Source organism: Lactuca virosa, chromosome 4, assembly GCF_052849685.1.
Source record: "Lactuca virosa cultivar CGN04683 chromosome 4, Lactuca_virosa_CGN04683_v6, whole genome shotgun sequence".
Classification (NCBI taxonomy): domain Eukaryota; kingdom Viridiplantae; phylum Streptophyta; class Magnoliopsida; order Asterales; family Asteraceae; genus Lactuca; species Lactuca virosa.
This window is the reverse complement of record NC_136429.1, coordinates 44,112,548-44,134,949: the sequence shown is the minus strand read 5'-3', so window position 1 is coordinate 44,134,949 and position 22,402 is coordinate 44,112,548. Positions and strand designations below refer to the sequence as shown.

The 22,402-nt window shown below is 37.2% G+C and overlaps 1 protein-coding gene across 4 annotated transcripts; it reads left to right on the top strand.

Annotated features, from left to right (window-relative positions):
- The first annotated feature begins 1,648 nt into the window (after positions 1-1,648).
- Positions 1,649-5,854, top strand: LOC145109704 (ABC transporter A family member 1-like). 4 transcript variants are annotated; one of them, XR_013709156.1, is made up of 13 exons: positions 1,649-2,217; positions 2,315-2,429; positions 2,502-2,591; positions 2,719-2,915; positions 3,014-3,126; positions 3,284-3,355; positions 3,438-3,948; positions 4,082-4,165; positions 4,356-4,397; positions 4,510-4,606; positions 4,774-4,882; positions 5,548-5,607; positions 5,744-5,854. XR_013709156.1 is itself a non-coding variant. In XM_079046896.1 (13 exons), the coding sequence occupies exons 7-13, from the start codon at positions 3,691-3,693 to the stop codon at positions 5,005-5,007; spliced, it is 528 nt and encodes a 175-aa protein (XP_078903022.1). In that variant the 5' UTR covers positions 1,649-2,217; positions 2,315-2,429; positions 2,502-2,591; positions 2,719-2,915; positions 3,014-3,126; positions 3,284-3,355; positions 3,438-3,690; the 3' UTR covers positions 5,008-5,854. The 4 variants fall into 4 exon arrangements, 3 of the variants coding, with proteins under 3 accessions (XP_078903022.1, XP_078903023.1, XP_078903024.1); XM_079046896.1 differs by having other exon boundaries at positions 3,438-3,785; positions 3,864-3,948; positions 4,992-5,854; XM_079046897.1 differs by having other exon boundaries at positions 5,548-5,854.
- Positions 5,855-22,402: the final 16,548 nt, after the last annotated feature.

Below are 22,402 nucleotides of genomic sequence, written 5' to 3'. Positions count from 1 at the left end.
ACTTCTTCTTAATAAAACTTTACGATTCACTGTGATATACTACACACTAATAAAATTTTGAAATGATGTGTTGATGGTTAGTCTATGTACCGTAGACTATCACACGTACCAACCCATTCTTGCCCTTACATTATGCTTTAAAAGCTTTATGATTCAACGTAATGTAGTACCATACGACGATGAGAGCTTGAAAAATCTATGTCGATGATTAAGCTAAAACACCACATCTTATCACATGCATCAATCCATTCTATCCATATATTTTTATTTAGAATTTTATGATTCAGCGTATGTAGCCAGACGTTGATGAGAATTCAAAAATTCTGTGCCGATGGGTATATCATTGTCTGTGATGTCTTACACACACTACCCATTATTTCCCAACAATTCTTATGTTAAGAAGTTAATGATTCACTGTATTATCCATACACTAATAAAACTTCGATAATCTTTGTCGATGGGTACATTTCATACTAGAATGTATTACACATATCATACAACTCTTGCCCCTTTCTTCTAATAAAAGTGAATAATGAGTCAACGTATGAAACCACACACTGATGAAATCTCGAAATACTATGTAAGTGAATGGTAGTTCAAACCTATTCTATCAGGAGACATCACAAACTTACTGGGTTACAAGCTGCAACTCTGATACACTGATCGCTTCCTCCAGTCTTATATTTGTTGATGATGTCAAAAAGGGGGAGAAACTTGCTAAACTAGCTAAATGTGAGAAACTACTAAGTGTTATTGATCTGAAGAGAAGCAAAAGCTATGGAGGAGCCAAGCCGATAGCTGATATTAACATTCTATTAGCTCATCATCCATGCATCTGCTGATAATAAAAAATGGGAAGAGTAATACACTTTCTAAGGGGTATCATTCGTTATAGCTGAAGAAATTAAATTTTCAATATTACTTTCAGGGGGAGCACGAGCTGAAGCATCTATTGAAGATAAGTTTTAACATCATCAGATATGGGGAGATTTTAAAGTCACGCGTTATGATCTGATAAGTCAAACAATCTATACGCTGACCGCCAGCGCCAACGCCAACATTAGCACCAACGTCAGCGCCTCGTGCCTTATCATAGTCAGCGTGTAGATAGTAATCTTTGTATATTAGGTAATTATACATATATGTATAAAATAGATAGAAGATCCAATATCTTGGTGATAAGGATTGGTTCTTAGTATAGATTAGATAAAATCCCTTTATTTAAAGGATATACTAGTAAAGTTTAGTATATATTCAACACACTACTAGAATATAGGCCTTTAATGACGCGCAAACCATGACACGCGGCGACTTATGATACGCAAAAGTGCGTTCCCTAAAAGGAATGTCATCTCCAAAAAATATATAAAGGATTTAGGATACGCGTTTTTGCGTGACCTAAAATTCGTGTCAGAAAAATAAAAATAAAAACACGGAGGGCACCCATTAAAAAAAAGCGCCTCGTGCAGACATGTGGCTTTATGATTCTTAAAATGAACGTGCGCTGACTATTTACTTATAAAAAAATCGCAGGGGATCTAGGCCTTTTTTAAAAGGATGCTCTCTACAAGGTTCGCTACATCTGCCTCACTTCCGCTCATCTCTGCTCACCTCTTCCCCCCCCCCCCCCCCCCCCTCTCCCAAATTCAGCTGCTTCCAATTTGGGGGTTATTACCACAATTCCTTTCGATTGCTCTCCGATTAAACGATTTATTGCCGACTGCGAAGCCTCCACAAAGCCCTACCTCGACTCCATCACCATCTACTTCTTCCCAACGGAGACCTGATTTTACTCCATCGTCGTCTACTTTTCCCTCTGTCGCCATCCTTCTCTCTCGACCTGCCTCCTTTGCTGCTTGTGACTCTTAGGAGACGTTTTTTACCTGCTTTGGTGATCATCAGAGAGAGAGCCACCGGAAGAACCACCGACCTTAAGAAAACCGAGTTTCCTAAAGTTGCTGAGCTAATTTTAAATATTTTTTTGGTGTTTTCGCGAATAAGGAGATTTGGGCCAGTTTTGCAAAATTCCCGCTCCAATTGTACCTTATACCATTCAACGTCTTTTTCCCAGTTGAAGTTGAAGACGAACATTGAAATCGATCTGTTTAGAGTTACCATTCTCTTTTTCCAAGTTTGACGCTATCAATCTGGTTCGTTTTTCTTCAGCAAACGTAATTATGGAAAAAAAATTACAGTGAATGATGAAGCTGTTTCAATGTAAGTTATCAGGCCAATTTCTTGTATTAAACAATAATCGATGGATAAAGTTCTTTCAGATTGTATGTGGCTCAAATGGACATTTGTTCACTTGTAGGGTTTTAAAGATATTGGCTTCTTTACTTTCACCTACAACATTTGCTTTAGGGTCAGTCAATTTTGCTGATTATGAGCGTGCACACGTTGGACTCCGCTGGAGCAAAATTTGGAGGGTAAGTTCTCCTATTTTAATTCAATTCCCAACTCTAAAATATCTCTGAATTGATTAGGTTTTTACCCTGTAGGCATCTTCTGGAGTGTGCTTTCTAATCTGTCTCATAATGATAGTGTTCGACTCTATGAGGTACTTTGCAATTGGCCTCTATCTGGATAAGGTATAGTTTCCCTTTTGTCACTGCCTTCCTTCTTTTGGATCCTAAAAAGGTGGACCTTTATTGCTTTCTTCATTCTATTGGGTCCTAAATATAGATATTGGGCTAGTTTTTAACATTTACTTATCAGGTTCTTCATAAGTAGAATGGAGTGGTGTACCCATGGAACATCATCTTCCCAAAAGGCCTTTGGAGAAAGAGAAATACAAGTAAACAATATGGTTCTAGTTTAGAAGTTAACAGTGATAATAAAGAGAAGTGCACTTCTTCTCGGCCAACAATGGAAGCGATAAGCTTAGAAATGAAGCAGCAAGAGTTGGACGGAAGGTGGGATATCATAGATATGAACTCCTAAGTATGTAGCTTGCATTTCTACATGCTCTTTGTGGGAATAAGATTTCTTACATCCATGTCCATTGTTGCAGATGCATCCAAATTAGGAATCTGCACAAGGTGTATAATAGCAACAAGGGGAAGTGTTGTGCTGTTGATTCTTTATATCTTACATTATATGAAAACCAAATACTTGCACTTCTAGGTACAACTCATCTTACATGATATATAGATATCTATGTGTAGGTTTACTCCTTAATTTTTTCTTCCAAATTATTTTATGGGTTGATGCTTGAGAGCAGTAATATTTTTCTTTTTATTCAAATATTTTTATTGAAATCTTTTTGTGTATCTTCTTTCAGACTTCACCTGGGGCCTCCACAGCTGCTGATATTGTCTACAGACATATTTCATCAGCAACATGCGTGAGCGAAGTAATTTCTCAGATTTTACTTAAATTTTACAGCATGAGCTTGTATGGTTGCTTATTTGGACTCTTTTGATCTGTTGCTTCAGGTTGGCACATCCTGATCAACCCTCCATAACCTTCACAACTTCCAAATTTAATCCACTACTTAGCGGGGAAGGTGGTGGTGGTCCTATTCCTTTTGATCTTTCATTGCCTATTGCTAAACAAGTTTCACAATATATAGAAGGGGGTTGGATTCAAAAGTTTAAAGAAAGCAAATACACATTTCCTGATCCTAGTAAGGCATTGTAAGATGCTATTGAGGCAGCAGGGCCTACTTTGGGGTCAAAACTGCTTTCCATGAGTGAATACTTGATGTCCAACTTCAATGAATCTTATGAGTCAAGATATGGGGCCATTGTGATGGATCCTCAGAATGATGATGGTAGTATATGGTATTCGGTTCTTCCCAACAGCACTTGTCAGCATGCTGCTCCAACCTTTTTCAATTTAATGAATGCTGTAATTCTTAGGTTTGCTACACAAAATGAGAATATAACGATACAAACACGTAATCATCCACTGCCAATGACAGAAAGTCAATGCCTGCAACGTCAAGTATACATATACTTCCAATTATTCTTCTATTTATGCTCATATCTTATAATTTTGTCTAGGATAACATGCAATTAGAATATTGACACCTTTATATGTAGTGTGTATTTAAATAGTGATTTGTATGATCTTGTAGGACCTGGATGCATTCTCTGCAGCTATTGTTGCGAGTATTACCTTCTGTTTCGTTCCTGCTTCGTTTGTTGTTGCTATTGTGAAGGTATGCCACTCTCCAGTTGTCTTTTTCACATAATTGACCCAATTATTTTAACGCCCCTCAGTTAATCCAACAATAAACATTTTATGCAATACGCAAGGATTTATAACTTAGTGGTCATTTTGGGTAAACTAATTTGTAGTTAATGGGAATTTTTTTTCTTGTATTTTAACGTAATGCATGTCTTATGCAGGAGCATGAAGTAAAAGAGAAACATCAACAACTGATTAGTGGGGTAAACAAGCTTGTTTGTTTTATTTACTCTTTTCTTTTGTTAACACAACAATGTATAACCAATAAGTGCTTCATAGTTCGACCATTAACTGGTTATCATTAATAACACTCAGGTATCTATATTGTCACATTGGGTGTCAACATATATATGGGACTTCATAAGCTTCTTAGTCCATTCCTCATTTGCGATGATTCTCTTTTACATATTTGGTAAGTCTCCAAACTCACATTTTACATGCATTTTCCAAGGTATATTGTAAGTATTTACATCAGTAGTACCTGTATGTAGAAGCCTTTTTTTTGTAGGCTTAGAACAGTTTATTGGAAGTATTTTACATCTTTGATGAACTATGTTTAACATTGTTTTGTCTTTGTAGGCTTAGAACAGTTTATTGGAAGCGGTCTTGTATTCCCTACAGTTCTCATTCTGTTGGAATATGGTTTTGCAACTGCATCTTCAACATATTGCCTAACCTTTTTCTCAAGGTTGGAATGCATAGTAACTTGCCAATATAGATCTGCATTTTCATTAGTGAATTTGGGTTTTATGATATTTTAAACATATTGGACAAGAATTTCTTCAGATTATCTCTAGGATTTTGCTTTGCTGATGTACTAGCTTCACTAGCTTTGTTACGTCAAGGAATGAAAATCGGGTGAGTGAGGGATATTTTGGGTGGAATTTGACTGGTGGATCTATTTGTTATCTGGCTGTCTGATTTGAATTGAATCTATGAAAGTTGAATGTTTGATCAATGAAAATTGGGATAGATTGAAATCAACTTAGACATATTTTCTTTCTTTTTGACTGGGTGTCATTTTTTCCTTCTAACACTTGGGCTTGAATATTTCCTTCCCCACGAATTCAATGTATTTGGCATAAAGGACTTCATAAGAACTTTCAGAAGAAGCAGTCCTACTGATGAATTTTTTGAACCCTTCTGAGATCTTCCACAGAAAGTTTGTTTCTAACAAAACTGAAAAGAGGTTGAAGCATTACTTTAATTTTTAGGATTACTTGGAAACTCATTATCGTCTAACAGTTTCGACAACATTGATCTAACGAATTTGAAGCATGCCTACAGTGGTGGAGGGAAAACTAATAAATAAAGGTGAAGTTTGTTTCTAACTCAAGAGTTTTTTTGTTTTAGGTGACAATGGATCACAGGCCTCCACACCTCACACTTGGGATACCAGCTGCCTTCTAAAGGGTTGTACCTCTAACTTCTTACACTAACAAAAATCCAATCAAGATTTTGCTTGTTTAGTTTATTCTTTTTCTTAGGCATTCTTGACTTGTCTTGGCTTAAAGCATTGTTATCTTATCAGCAAGTAATTACTTTCCAGCCACGCCCGGTGGTGAGCCGCCCATGACACCAAGTTCAACATTTTTACGTGGTACACCAGGTGGAAAACCAATGACATGAAGGATCAGGTTATATAATTAGGGATGTAGTATCACGTTATATAGTTAGGGAAAACCCCTTAATAACAATGTACTATCATATTAATATCAATGTATTTCAATTTTTGATAACTTGTTTGGCATGATGTTATTGGATGAAATTGCTTGTTTTGGTATATATTTGTTTCCATATTTTTGTATTATGCGTAAATAAATATCGTAAAGTCACGTCGTAAATGCATATCGTAAATGGCTGCTGAAGTTTATGACACACAAATGCGTGTCATCTTCATTTATGACAGGGGCTTTAATGAAACACAATGCGTGTCATAAATGCGCGTCGTAAGGTTACGACACGCAAATGCGTGTCGTTTTCCTTTATGACAGGGCCTTCCTTGATACGCATTGTGCGTCGTAAATGAGCGTTGTAACTGCGCGTCGTAAATGTGTGTCGTAAATAGACGACACGCAAAAGCGTGTTGTCTTTCGTTATGACAGGGCCTTCCTTTACACGCATTTGCGTGTCGTCTGAGCGTTTTACCACATGCATTGCTTAAAAATAAAGTCGATAAAGAATGTAATGTGGTTCGCAATAAAGCAAGACTAGCCGTTAAAGGTTATTCTCAACAAGAAGGAATTGATTATGATGAAACCTTTGCTCCTATCGCAACAAAGCAGTAACAAATTTTTCTGGCTTATGCTACTCACAAGAACTATGATGTTTATCAAATGGACGTAATGTGAACATTTATCAATGGTGTACTTGAAGTAACGGTCTATGTTGAGCAACCAATTCATACATATTGAAGTCAAGGCATTACGTGATGTTGCTCATGAGCAACATGAAATTTTTTAGAAGCTTGTGATCTTCCAAAGACTCAATTGAGGCGAAGCTTAAGGAGTTTAGTGATTTGTTTTCGAAAGAAGTGACGAGGTTGGACAAGTTCTATGAGAGCATTAAGGACAAAGTTGATGTTCTTATGAATGCTACTCAAACCTTAATTGAAGATGTGAGTGCCTTCAATAAGGATTATGTTGGTGATTTGAAGCTCAAGAAAGAAACTAACGATAAAGTTTTTTCAATAATTGATAATTCGCTTTCTGGCTTTCATGAGCAATTATCGAAGTTTGGTTTTCCATCATCGACTTTGATTTCTCAAGAGCAAATTTCTTCCATGATTTCTTCAGTGGAGTCATGTTTCAAGATTGAGCTTTCTCCTATTCTTTTTTTTGGTTCTTCGCTTACCCACCAGTCCTCTACGTCCGTCTACGAACGTGTCACAAGGGGGAGAAAGGGGGTTGGTTCATCGAAAGACAATGAGGATGATAAAGGGAAAATAGTTGGGATGTTAATCTTTACTCATATTCCAACTTCTCTCCCAATGAAATAGATAATGACAACTTCGACAACTACTTATGCTCTAAATGTCGAAGTTGATTTGTCCAAGCTGCAATCAAAGAAAGAGTTGAACATTAGCGAGGGAGGCTCAAGTTCTTCAGCAGCTAAACATGTTACAACTTCTGATCCTAAAGATAAAGGAAAAGGTGTTCAAGGTGAACCAACGACTGAAGAGAAGAAGAAGCTTCAAGAGCTTGAGTTGGAAAGATTAAGGCAACTAAACAACGTAATGAGGTTAAGACCGAATGATCCACCAAGGCTCAACAAGGGTGACCCCAAAAAAGTATGGTGTTACGAAACGATTGAAAGCGCCGCTTTTGGTGAAGATTATGATTTTGATAAAAGACCAAAGAAAAGCTACACCATTGAAGATTCTGATGTCAATCAAATGGACTTCCCAGTTAATTATTTGATGTTCATCTTTCCTTAGTTCAAGCTTGTTGTGTAACGTCCCAAAATATAAGACCAAAAATTTCATTTTTAGTTCATTCCAAAACATCCAGTAATCATGTCAAAACGATCAAAAGTGTATCATAGTGAAATAATATCAGAGTACACTTCCCAAAATCAAATAATGCGGAAAACATGAGCGGATGCGCTGCGATTAAGTCGGGCCCTTCCCTTTCGAGCTGGAAGTACCTGAAACATAAACTAAAAACTGTAAGCACAAAGGTTATTGAGCTCACCCAAAATACCCCATACCATACATACATAACAATAAAAGCAATAATGGGTCTATTTCACCCCTTTCGGTCTCTTTCAACCGGTATCGAGTCTATTTCACCCCTACAGCTAAGCATACAATAATATAAGCGGAAGTCACGAAGACAACAAGCATAAACAGACATAACATGGAATCTTCACGAAGACAACTATCATTCTACTATCATAATCTAGTGGGACGACATTGATGCCTTCGACCCACGAGTACAGTGGAGGAAACTCACCTCAAACTGTTGAGGCAACCAGATAAATGCTCGGACTGCCGATCCGGGAAATCTCCACACTAAATATCATCAAATAATACCCTAATTAATAATTAGGTCATTAAACATAACCAGGAAGCTAGTTCATTTTTCAATCACCCAAGGTAAAAGACCATTTTACCATTTCCTCTCTTGGTCCAATAACCGAGGCCCAACTTAACGACATCCAAAAGCCCAATATGGCCCAACTTTCTAAATGATGCCCAAAGTCACTTATGGGCCCAAATCCAAGAAGGCCCAAAGCATAACAATGTCCCAAAGTCAGAAAGACTAGTGGCCCAACAAGGCCCAAAACCCTAGTAGTCCAAATATGGCCCATATTTTAAAAGTCAACAAAAGTCAACGGGTGCTGAGTAAGGTCAGCGTACTCAGACTTATGCCCTACGTACGCCCTATTTGGCTAGTATGCACTGCGTACGAGTTGGGTACGCCCCACGTACTCTACAACCAACCCAACTCACCATTAAGTGCTTATTTGGTTAAGACACTAAGTTTACTTCTCAAATCTGATCCTAAATGATGTCTTAAAGGAGTAAAGTTGGCAACTTTACTCCCTTGCATGCCTTAATGGGACCCGATACTCAATAATACCCATAAAAAGATCCCTAACTCATGTATGGTTTAATATAACACATCAAGATTTTTTTTATGAACAAGGGACCTCAAAGATGCTAAGATCTACCATCCTTAGCTTCTGAAGTAGCTCATACTCTCATGCATGACTTAAAGGACCATAAAAAGCAGAAAAACAAGCCCTACCTAGATCTATCAAAATGAACCATCAAGTTAAGAGCTTTATACCTCCAAAAGCTTTCCAAGTTGGTGATGATTCTGGATCTACAAGCTTTAGCCACACCAATGCAACTTCCAATAGTTTTTCTTCCTTCAAGATCACCAAAAACACCTTTAAAGCTCACTTCCAAGCTCAAAACACTCAAATGCCAGTTAGGGTTTTGTTTTTCAGGGTTTGGAGAGGTGGAGGCTGAAGATAAGAAGGGTTTCCAAGAAGTTAAGGTGTTTAAATAGGGTCCAAGACCCAAAAATAGGGTTTTGGTCTGATTAGCGTACGTCCAACGTATAGACTGTACGCCCAACATACGTGGGTGGTCCATCGCGATCATCTGAGGCTCGTACGCTCAACGTACTCCCTGTACGCCCAACGTACTTGGCTTAACCCTAAATCCTTGTAACTTCAAACATTCGTAACTTTTTCATTCCAACTTCATTTTTGACGTTCTTAATATCCACGAAAAGGTAATGGGAAGCTCTACAATCCTATCAACTATCATTTGCCTTAATTAAGATTAAAACCTTCCGAACTTAAATCCAAAATTCATAAAATCCCACACCATCACTTTTTCGTTATACCCTTGGGCTCCAAAACACAAACTGAACACTCGGGACCCACAACCTATATTATCCACCACCAAATGGGGCTAAACCTCTCATTCCCAACGCCCGAAGCCTTACAATCCTTGATCCTCGAGTTACGGTCCCGAATTATGAAACGACCCAAAACAGGGTGTTACAATTCTCCCCCACTAAAATAGACTTCATCCTCGAAATCACTCCTTTATACCTTCCAGATATGCCAGACAACCTGAACGATACTCCCACAGTCTCGATACGTGCGGATAAGTCGACCTTAGCAGGGTCCTCGCATCCTGATGACGAACGAATCTGAATCCCAAAACCTTGTATGACTCCCTGACAGATAGACCATTCTGAATCACTGAGCTTAAACCCTTCCAAACCTAGATTATCTTGTTGTTCCCACTGGGAAAAAAATTCCTTGATCATTCATCGCTTGCTGAAAACCCTACAATTGATATCAAGGCGATTCTTAACATGAGTCTCCAATGCTAGTACCATCTCGGGCTCCTCTTGTTCTCCTATGATTATTCTGATGTAACCGAGACCTCCCTGGTCTCGTATTTACCTACCAATTAACCGATATACCGGAATTCCAACTGGTTGCTGAGGCTGATAGCCTCACACAATCGCACCACACAACTTCTGAACGAATGTCTATTTGGCAAGAGTTGTCCTAGCTCGCATGCCATAATGGCATCAACCGCCCTTCTGGTCCAACCATGGATAACATAACCAACCATTCATCATTGATGCCAACAAATGATCCCAGAGTCATCTCACTCTACGCCATCAAATGGGCCCCAAATTGCCTCTGATCCAACACTCACCGTACTACTCAGGGAGTGGTTCTCCATCAATACTATCTGCCTCAACCCAGACATGTACTGTTCTTTCCTAAGTCCAACCAACCACTTGTAACATGGCCTGCCACATACTGTTGAGTGCTACGATCCCGTCGCAGACTTACAGCACTTCCACAACTGTCTATCAACCTAGTGAATGTTACGGCTACCTCGTAGTCTTACAACACTTTCATATTGCCATGATCCCACCTATGGTCTTACCGTCCATATACTATACAAAGCATAACCATCGTAAGTCGAACCTGTATCCGATTATAACCCAATTAGGTGTTCGGGTTATGCTTTAAATCCCGAAGCCTTAGTCAGACAAGAACATGAATATAGACTCTAACACAACCCTCAACCTGGATCCATCCACATACCCACCATGCGTCACTACTGATGCGCAGTGAAACCTAAATATCCATTCTTGTGTAACCTTTAGACCAAAAGATTATCCCCCACTTGGATTCGACTGCGCTCTTCCAATCCACAAACAATTTGATGGATTCCCAATCCATCCCACAACCTAAGAATTCAAATTGTTAACAACCAGGGCTTACAAGACCTAGCATTCCTTTACTAGCCAACCTTAGCGACCACGCACATTCCAAAACCAGATGAACACTTCCTAAATTATCAATAAGCTCAATAATCCCAAGTACTTCCCATGATACAACTTCAAATCCTTAAGCCACCTCGGCTCGTGGCATAGAACTATAACTCTTAACCAGAACGGACATATCATCAATTCAATAACTCACCTATCGAAGGATCGATGTACTCAAAGTTCACCAAAAGATACCATTTGATTTTTGTTGACAATCCCAATGACTAAAATAACCCATGGGAACAACACTTTCCTATTACTTAAGAGTAATATGCTACCACTGCTCAATCCCTACTGATGGTAGCAGTCGGCAACCTGACCTTTACAATAGATAGCTTTCCTTGACCAACCAAACCTAGCGCTTATACATTCCAAGACTAGGTGATCATTCCTAATACCTTAACGAATCTCAAGATCCTTAGGCAGTTTCCACTGAATCCACTAAAAATCCTTGATGACTAATCGGTTGATGAGGAACAACATCTCAATATCGAATAGGTACCCAATCTGTTCAACCACTTACTCGCACTTAGAGTAATTCCCATGCAGCCTGCAACTAACCTTGCTTCGAAGGTGTGAAATTGAAAACTACTGATCTCACGCCCATGACGAACCAATTCCTAAGTACCTCGAAACCATGAACACCCTTCTACATCCTGCATTAAAACCCGACATGCCTACCTTTCGGAATACTCACGCCTCTTCTAAACATGGCCCAAGGTATGCAAAATGGCATACGGAAACTTTCCTGATAAAATAACTATATTACTCATATAGGTCTTTCCATTCTTAGATAATTAGGGCATAACATTTCACACAGACCAATATGGAATTATTAGCATAATGATTTAAGCGTGAAGGAGAAGAATACGATACATACCCGTACTGTATCAGGGTTCTATTCCTCATTCTTGCAGAAGAACTTGCAATGGAATCTGAGCCGCCCCAACCACTAAACGTGGGCAATTTTTCCTGATATGACCAGGCTGATGACAACGATGGCACAATTCTACTTCCAGGGTGTATTCTTGGCGAAGGTGGCCCTTCTATCCGCACCTTCCGCATTTAGACTATGTGTTCCTTCACCCTTCACATAAATGTTGTGTCCCCTCGGGCCTCTAGCACTAGACATGGAAACGTCATATTGCTCAGATGTTGCTAGCAGAGTCGAATCATGAGTCTGCTGCCTCTTCCCAAGTTGCCTCTCCAAACTAAGCTCCTGCACCCGAGTCACCTCGGCCATCCCATCAACTGCCTGAATGGTCGTGATCCGATCCTTGAACCTAGTGACCAGCTGTCAGTGACATGACCAATAATGTCGGGTAACTCTTCGCGTAAAGCTTGCGAAACCTTAGTGGCAATCCAATCATCAAATCCATCCCCCAGAAGGCATGATGCATAATCTACCTTCGATCCCTTATAACAAGAGTTATAAATAGGATCCTCCTCACTGAAAGATTTTAGTGCTCCACAACCCTTGAGTTCCCGATGGGCCCCCAACGGTCCTGCTGCAATCTCGACCCGAAAAGCCCCGAGACGTTCATCTAAGAGTTCCATGATCCCTTCCTTGATGGTACCAAACATCACAGGAGTCTGCTCCAAAATTCCGCGGGTGATCTCCGACAAGATGAACTCCCACATCCGCTCATCCATCAGCTCAGTACCAATACCTGAGCCCAAACCATAACCTGAACTGTAACGTCCGCACATTCGAGCTAGTCAATTTAGAGACCATAAGCGTTAAAAATGACATTTTGATAGAATAAATAATCTTAACGAAATTATAGTATATGTCATAAGGATGTTGTACATATAAAGAACGTTGAAATCCGACTTATAACGAAGAAGTTATGACCCGTCGAAGTTTTGCGACAAAACCGGCACGGCTCCGCGTATCGTAAAAAAATGAATTTTTGACAAAATACTTTTTAGCCTTAGTAATATAAACAAAAGTCGTAGTATAAGTTAAACCAAGAATGTACATAAAAAGAACATCCAAATCTAACTTCGTTTGAGAAAGCTATGATTTTTCTAAGATTTAGCATAACAGTGCACAGCCCGGAAATCGAATTTTAGATCGATCAATTTTTAGCCAAAACAACCTAAACGAGAATTGAAGATCTCATTAATAGGAGCTCAACGATATAAAGACCAGTCGAAAACGGACGTCGGATGCAAAGTTATGAATTTTTAACGAACTTTAACTGTCTAAGCCTATTAAAATATAACTTTAAAAATAAAGTCAAATTTAGCCGCAAGAGTCTAAACGAAAGTTGTAGAGCACGTCGCTACCTACGCGTTGATATAAAGAACATAAAAAACGGAGCTCGTATGCGAATGTTACGGAATTTAGAAGATAGATAATGTTTAGGATTAAACAACGAGTGACATGTGGCAAGATCTGGGCCACACCTTCTTCCCCACGGCTTGGAACGAGATTGTGACACCTGGACGGAGTACGCCCAGCGTACTGCTATTTTCACCATTATGCCCAGCGTACCAATGCGTACACCCATCGTACGCGGCTGCTGGCAGCCTATAAATAGAGCTCGTTTTTCACTATTTTTCTCACATCTTCTCATCCAACTGTCTCCGAAACACCCCCAAACCCTCAAGACTTTTCCCTAGCACCTCCTAGGTGTTAGTAGCGAGTCCTGGAGTGCCAGAAGGCCCCGAGAAGAAGAGCTTTCGGCTCAGAAGTTCTGCCTGTGCAGAGCCCAGTTTCTCGCTAAACCCCATTGCAAGTAAGTTATGCTTACCATACTTTAAGTATAACTTATGTTTAAGTTCATTATCGTTATTATGAACCTATAAACAAGATTTATCAGTTATTCCAAGTCGTTATACTGATTGATCTACTTACGGGGATGGTGTCTAGGCTGTGATTTAGTGAGGTGTTTAAAGTGGGATTTCCAAACAGTATACTTCGTATACCAAACGGACCCTACCTCCGATGTGATCCTACCTGGTTGTTCCTTACTTGATAAATCATGAAGTTGAATTTGAGTTAATAATGAATCTAGACTAATAATTAGTCGCAATAAATAATAGACTAAAACTTAGGGATAATAATACTAGGTTTCGTCAACGGAAAATACAGTTGCTAGAAATGATGTGTTGTCCGAATTTTGAGTCATCACTTTAACTGGTGAGTGCGTAGTTACTTTCATCTTACACATAGATATGAAGTATTTAATATTAATACATGATATATGTGCTTGTTATCTGTCTTCCTGATATCTATGCCAGATGAACGATTTATACATATTTTACGTGATTTAAACTGTATATGTATTTTTATACCTATAAATATATTGGGTAAAGATGGGTAGAAGAGTGATGAGAGATAGGTGATGATAGAAAGCTGATAATAACTAGGTGATGATAGATATGCGATGATGAATAGGTGATGTGAGATAAGAGATGATTATGAGATGCCATAACCTTGACCTGCGATGTTGCGATCTAGTCATCTACAAGAGTATAAATGTCGACCACTGGCTAATCTAAACAAGTCATGTGGAAACACCGGCAGGCTCATAACTTGTAGGTGATGAATTACGAGTTCAAGCGATGTAGTAACTACGTATTCATGCGATGATACTCTAACCCTTACTAGACACGTATTAGGCGAGTAATCCCCGAATCAGTACAGTCTATGCGATGTAGGCGGCGATCCTTAGGAAAAGTCCTTAGGAACAAATATATAAGGAAATGTGATATAAGGCGATGAGAGGTAAATACGATGTAGGAGATGACCCTTAGGGTAAATATTTAGGGAAGAATAAATAAAGATAATGAGGATGGGTAATCGGGTTAATTGTTTGACAAGAAGTATGTGAAAAAAAAATTAACTATATTATTGTGGGTTGAAAACCCTATGTGCTCACCAGGTTTCCCAACCTGACCCCTTCAGTTTGTTGTATCACATGTAGCAATATTAAAGATACATTTGTTGGGTTTTGAGCATTCTAACACTTCTATGGTGTACATGCAACCCTATAAACCTTGGATCTATGTTTTCTCTATTATACATGCAAATATTAACTATTCCAAGGTTTCATCCTAACTATCATATTATGAAGCACCTATACTACAAAGTTCTAGTTAGATGACATACCTTTTGATGTAGCTTGATGTTTTCAAGCTTTAAGAGCTTAGCCCCAATAGTGTGGAAGCCTCAAATGGAATCACAAATCACCAAAACACCTTGGAAGAACTTAAGAGAATATGTATGCACACTAAAATCGGCCCACTCTTATTTTCACACACTTGTACCAATTTTGTGAGCCAATGACCCCTTTATATATTATGGAGGATTAGGGTTACATCCATGTAAACCCTAATACCCATGACCTTTCATTTACATAGGATCCATGGGTTAAAAGCTCCATGGACCATCCATGAAAGCTTAGCCCAACCTAAATGAACTTGGCTCATTCCATATATATAAGAGTCCATATTTAATTAGTTCTTTTTGATCACTTAATTAATTCTAAATTAATTCTTGATCAATACTAATTAAATAATATGATTCCATATTAATATATTAGAACTTATAATATATTAATATAAATCATAAATATACTATTCTCAAAAGACTATCCATATAAATTGTGCCGGTGAAGTGCAACCCAAATAGACCATGTCGGGTCGGGTCAAGTACATACCAAATATAGTTATGGACTTAGACATTAATCCAACAGTCTCCCACTTGGATAAGTCTAAAACTATTATTGAGTATGACTTCATAACCTAACTGGCAATCGTAGCTCTTAAAGCCGCTGTCGAACTCTGACCTTGTCAATGACTTGTCCATTAGAAAAGGGATCATATATTCCTCCATTCTAGATATCATATGGACTGAGACATGGATTATAATCATTCTCTCTGTCCATTTGTTGTTTCCCGATTTTCGATTTATGATGACTGACTGATTGAACAAATCAAATCAGTCCTGGCTTGGCCAAGCACTCACATGTGTCATCGCTAAATCATCGAGGGGCCCACATATATCGCTTTTATCCCGAAGGTAAAAGGAATGGATAAACTTCGACTCATATGGCTTGTTCTACTACTTGTTGAATCATACACAAAGGCACGTTTTATAACATCGAGTTACCAAATGCGTTTTCGTGCAATCAATGTATAACCAACTCATAGTAACAACTCATATCTCTAGGTTTGAAGAATATAAGATATTATCGTCTCATGATCACTCGTGATAAAATCCATGAAGTGATTCAAATGAGCGCGGGTTGAATCCAATACTCAGAACTTATGAGCACTCATGAGTGTTGTAGCACCACTTTTTCCACCAACTTGGACCTCTACAAACCAACCCATGACAGTCTTGATTCATATCTACTTCCAACATATGATCGACTGTGGATGGTTTGAATAACTTAATCATTCAGGAAGAGCGACTTAGTTATTCTAGAAGTCAAAACATGCAAAGTGAAACACAAGAATAAATGAATCAAATATGGTATCAAACCCTATGAATATAAATAAACACTTTTATTTATCACCATACTGATTACTCATTATTCATTGTTTCGGTTTTATCAACTTTATACTTGAATTAAAAACACTAGTTGTCCCATGCTCCAAGCATGTACACTATGTTTTTCTTAAACAATAGCTTTGCCATACACCAAGTATGCACTCTATGTTTGTCTATGATCCTTACTTTGTGAAATAAACCAATTGAACATAATTTCAATGATTCTAATTTCACACTCCCAAATCCTTATCGAAAAATGTGAGAATTTCAAATTCCTATCATTTATCGAAATTTGTTTAGATTTTAAACTTATATGCACTGACCCTCCTTTAATGAATATGTACAAAGTCACAAAGACTTGTCAACAGTCATTATAAGGTATTCCAATGGAGATCAACTCCATGGAAACTAAGTCTCATATTCAAAGTACATTGCTTTGGACATGCTTCTTGCATTAAGTATTCTAATCTTACACAGATAACTTCCACCTATGGAGACAACTCTATATTCTCATTTTGACTATCACTTCTGAATAAGAGATGCCTCTTTTCAGAATATGTCAATATGGTCCTTCTAAAATTAGCACTATACTTCCAACTGTCCCTGAGCAACCAATCTTTGGTAAACCTCAGATTGTCCTCGATAATTGCTTAATCATTTTAGTCATATCCAATTCTAGACCTTTTCCCTTCTTAATGCCTCTGGGCATTTGGAAAAATTTAGAAATGACAAATATTATAGCACATGCAATCGATCCTGTACCCAAAGCAAATGGTACACGATTCATGATGTCTCACATAAAGACATGATTCTAGACCAGTCTTTTGCTACAATATTTTTATTTGTCATGTTTTCAAAATTTGACTATGAAGAGGGATGTCGTAATCATAATCGAATTTTGAGAACGCAATATATAGAATTTCCTTAAGTTGAACCAATCCAACATGAAATTCATATATATATTCTTGACTAAAGATGATTAAGGTCTCAATCTAAGCCTTTAGAACTGAAATGAAGTATATCATCTCCCTTAATTATAGCAAAACAACTTTTTCAATCCATGCAGCCTCACGAATTGAAACTTTTGTTTTCTATAATTAACATTGCTAACTTGCAACACTAACAATAATTATCATGCTCCCACTACATGATGATTATTAGCATAACACTTATGCTCCCACTAGCTTTGACATGTACTCAGAAATCAGCTGGACTTCTAGAAATCAATACTTTATTGACTTTCTTACCAAAGTTCAGATTTCTGATACGAGATGCTTTGATAAAACTTTATCAAAATCATACACCTTTCCTTAGATAGCATGCATGTGTGTCTAAACAATTTCAGAACTATGAAAAGGGATTCCGTAATCATAGTCTCAATTGTTTAGACCTTTTGCCATCTGCTTCAAATCTACTTGGTAGAAGTGTTTCCTCACCATCATTTTCATGAATCGGAGAGAAACCTTATGACCCTTAGATTTTATGGTGTATGTGTTCTTATCCATGTGAATCGTCAAAACCATAGTCACAAGACAAGGATAATGACAAATCCAAACTCATATGGACTGAACTTATGCAATCTTAACTTCTTGCCACCTGGCAGTACAGGGCCTGCCATTGCTTCCAAGTTGCTATGCAACCAATTGAGAACTTTCAGAACTCCTATGCAAAGCCAACTTTAACTGGAATGGGCACAAAATATGTCAACACGATAGGTTATAAACCTCAAGTCGTGTGCTAGTGAAGAACCTCAGGTTTTATTCTTGATTAGTTCTTGAAATTCTTTTTAGGATCTTTAAGACTCCCACTATCCTCTTGACATATAAGACTATCTTGCCAAATATTCAAGAGATAGTGCGGATTCTTTATCAAGACAAACACTTCACACAATTGGCCTTAGTTGGTCTTTGTTTTATCCAAAACATCACAACTTACCAATTTCAAATGTACAAGAGTAGGACACTTTTACTCTTACATTTGACAAGTGTTTTAAACCTTTCTTTAAGATATGTCACTCAAGTTACAATCTTGGAGTATGACTCTAAGAATTGTTTTGGAACGAAGTACGACTCATCTTCCTGATCTAACCATTTCAACAATTCATGACTCCTCTTCTTAGTCATAAGAATGCACTAAGATGACCTTTAGAGGACTAATTGTGATATGATTTCTAAATCATTAAGATGATCACAAACATGATACTAAAGTACTCTCCCATCTTTTCAGATTTGAGAAACTTTTATCTTTCTGCCTAATTTGATTCTTCCCATTCGTTGTGCCATACATTGAGACTTTTCCAATGTTTCAGAATTATACTTAAACTTGTAAGTATAACCATATTTAGTAAACTTTAGTAAATCAAATAGTCTTAACGAGCTTTGTGGTGGACATGACCAGTGCACAAGAATGTGTACTCGATCCCTTTAGTCATTTACTTGACTCACATATACATGTGAACAAGGAATTAGTCTTAATTTTCGAAAGCTGAAAGTTCTCATTCATCATACTATACAACTTGCATGATTCCAAGTTTCGGTCCAATTGAAACTTGGGTGATGAGAAACTTTCCTTATTTGGTAAATTTAGACACTACCACAAATGAAAGAATCAAATCCATTTTCCAATATTGCTATCAATGGAAACATGTAAACAACAATTTTTCACAAATGCCATTGTAAGGATACTTAAAATAAATAAATCAAAACTTTTTTTTTTATTTTATTTTAAAACTTCCGGAAAAACTTATCCTTACAATGCAAATGCATATGAAAAACTTGTTGTTATCTATTCCTAAGCAATATATCATAACTCCTAAGCAACAGCTCAAAATTTTGATCACCGAATCATGCGATCGAAAACCATCTTCGCGATCAGAATTAGCATATACTTCCTTTAAGTTTCTTCACTTTTTCTTTGATTCTTAAAACATCAACATGTGACCAAGTCACATCATGTAATAAGAATCTCAGAATATAAACTTAACAGAGTTAGATAGTGAACTTTACCTGAAGCAGAGTCAAACTTCTTGACTTGATCAACCTTATGATCTTTCAGGTAAATAGGCAGCTTCGCAATCAACGCCCCTTCCTTTAGCAAAATAAACATATGGACCCTTTGGTAATGGGACTATCTCAGACTTAGCCTTTCTCTTTACCATTTGGTCAACCGGGTTGACTATGGCCAATCCCTTTCCATTGGGAAGAGAATGTTTTTTCTGGATTTCCAGTGTCACCATTGTCATTGTCCATAAAGTTTTTGGGAAGTTGATCTTCTAATCAAATTTGCTTTACTATCGTTCCAAATCATTGCTGATTCAGCGGCACCAAGCAAATAGATATGATCATTAAGGTTTATATCATAGTCTGTTTCATAGTAGTCCCAAAGGAACTCACTATGTGACTTAGAAAGTGATTGAACATCCAACTTTCTCAAGACTTTGACACCCAACTCTCCCGGCTTGTCAATATATGACTTCATCTCTAAGATGTGATCACACATAGACCTTGCTTGGCATTAGGGCTTGAGTGACCTTGAACTTGTGGGTTAGGGAGAATAATTGGAGGAGGTGGAGGAAGAGAAGTATGACTTCCATGAGCCAAACTCGGGAAGTCATATTCATTAGGAAAGCTTGGTTTGGGAAGATCATTGTTGTCTAAACCAGACATCAACAATGGGAGAAATTCATGTAAAGTTGATTTAAGTCCTTAATATAACACCCAATATGATATATTAAGGCTAGGACCCAACAAACTATTTTATAACTTGGAAGAGGGATGCCGTAATCCAAGCTATAAAATATTTGAAGGTAGGTGAATGACGATTCACCAATTTCCACCAAGATAAACGAAATGTATTATTAGGTTTTAATTGGTTTTGAAACTCCTAGATTCTTTTGAGATTCATTGAACTTTTCAAAGGCATGTTTCAATATCGAGTGTGCCCTTCAGGTTTTGTGACTGGGATGCCGAGGATCACAAAACAAGGTGTGAATAACCATGCAAATATACTTGGTACCCTTAATATTTACCCCTCAATCGATGTGTCGGTTAACCACACACGCTCCACCGATACTATGATAAACATTAAGTTACCCTTTGCCTACCTTGTTAAATCAAGCTAGTGTGCCGGTTAACCACACACGCTCCACTAACTGACTTAAGCAAAGTGCAAAGTGTAATTTCATGGGTTAGTACCAAATTCACATTTTCCTAAGTAACTAAGATTGGGTATTATTAAGAGTTTAGTTACTTAGTATTTATCATTAATACTTTTAATGAAGGGAGAATTATAGTCTTTGTCCTACCCGTTCGGCTAACGACCCTCCACCGGTCAAGGAAGCGGTGGGTGAGAGTGGACACCCATTAAACTGCCATTTTATAGGCAGTAACCTTATACCCCCCTTATAGATCGGCTTCGTGAATGAGGCCTACTAATGGTAAGACGACTTTACTCTTATATATATATATATATATATATATATATATATATATATATATATATATATATATAAATATTATTAACTTATAATATTATAAAGTATAAGGGTTGAATTTTAACTTTTAAAATTCTAAGGGCTTAACTTGGAATTAAAGGATTCATAAGTGAAAACTTTACAAATTCCAAAACTTGAGGGCAAGTTTTTGAAACTATTAAAAAATTTTCATTTCATAACTTATGAGTTTAATGGTTCATTAAAATGAAGACTCTTCATTTTTTATGTAACATCTTATTCTTTAATAACACTTTTAAAGAAGTGACTCTTAAACATCCATAACTTGAGGACAAGTTATGGAGTCATAATACTATTTAATGAAAAAGACTCTTCATTTTTTTTATGTAACCTATGACACTTTTATGAGTTTTAAGATTCATAAATGTGACCTTTTATGTAACTTGAGGACAAGTTACAAAAACACATTTTATGAACTACCTCTAGATTAATTAGGATTGAAAACAACTAAAACACAATTTTTTTTCATTAATCTAAACTAACTCATAAATCAAGGAAACACAAAAAAAAATAATAACTTTTGGATTCCATAACTTATGGAGTTTAATGTTTTGTTTTATGATGAAACTTTTCATGTTCCATAACTTAAGAACAAGTATTGGAATTCTTTAAAACATTAAGACCAAGTTTTGTAACTCCATAAAAAATTTTGAATCAATTTTTTTCTTTTAACCTTTTCATATCCATAACTTATGGAGGTTTCAAAAACTCTTTAGATCAAACTTTTAAAACTAATAAAATAATCATATCATTTTATCTTTTACTAAATTTGACCTAATTCAACTCATATAGCAAATGATTCAAATTTTACAAATAATTAGTTTTTCCCAAAAACAAGTATTTATCTTAAAATTTGACAAACGTCATGTTTTTTTTCCTTTTTTTTCAACTTTGAAAATAAAACATTTGCATCAATATAACAGAAAACAATCCATGGCTCTGATACCACTGTTGGGTTTTGAGCATTCTAACACTCCTATGGTGTACATGCAACCCTATAAACCTTGGATCTATGTTTTCTCTATTATACATGCAAATATTAACTATTCCAAGGTTTCATCCTAACTAGCATATTATGAAGCACCTATACTACAAAGTTCTAGTTAGATGACATACCTTTTGATGTAGCTTGATGTTTTCAAGCTTTAAGAGCTTAGCCCCAATAGTGTGGAAGCCTCAAATGGAATCACAAATCACCAAAACACCTTGGAAGAACTTGAGAGAATATATATGCACACTAAAATCGGCCCACTCTTATTTCACACACTTGTACTAATTTTGTGAGCCAAGGACCCCTTTATATATTATGGAGGATTAGGGTTACATCCATGTAAACCCTAATACCCATGACCTTTCATTTACATAGGATCCATG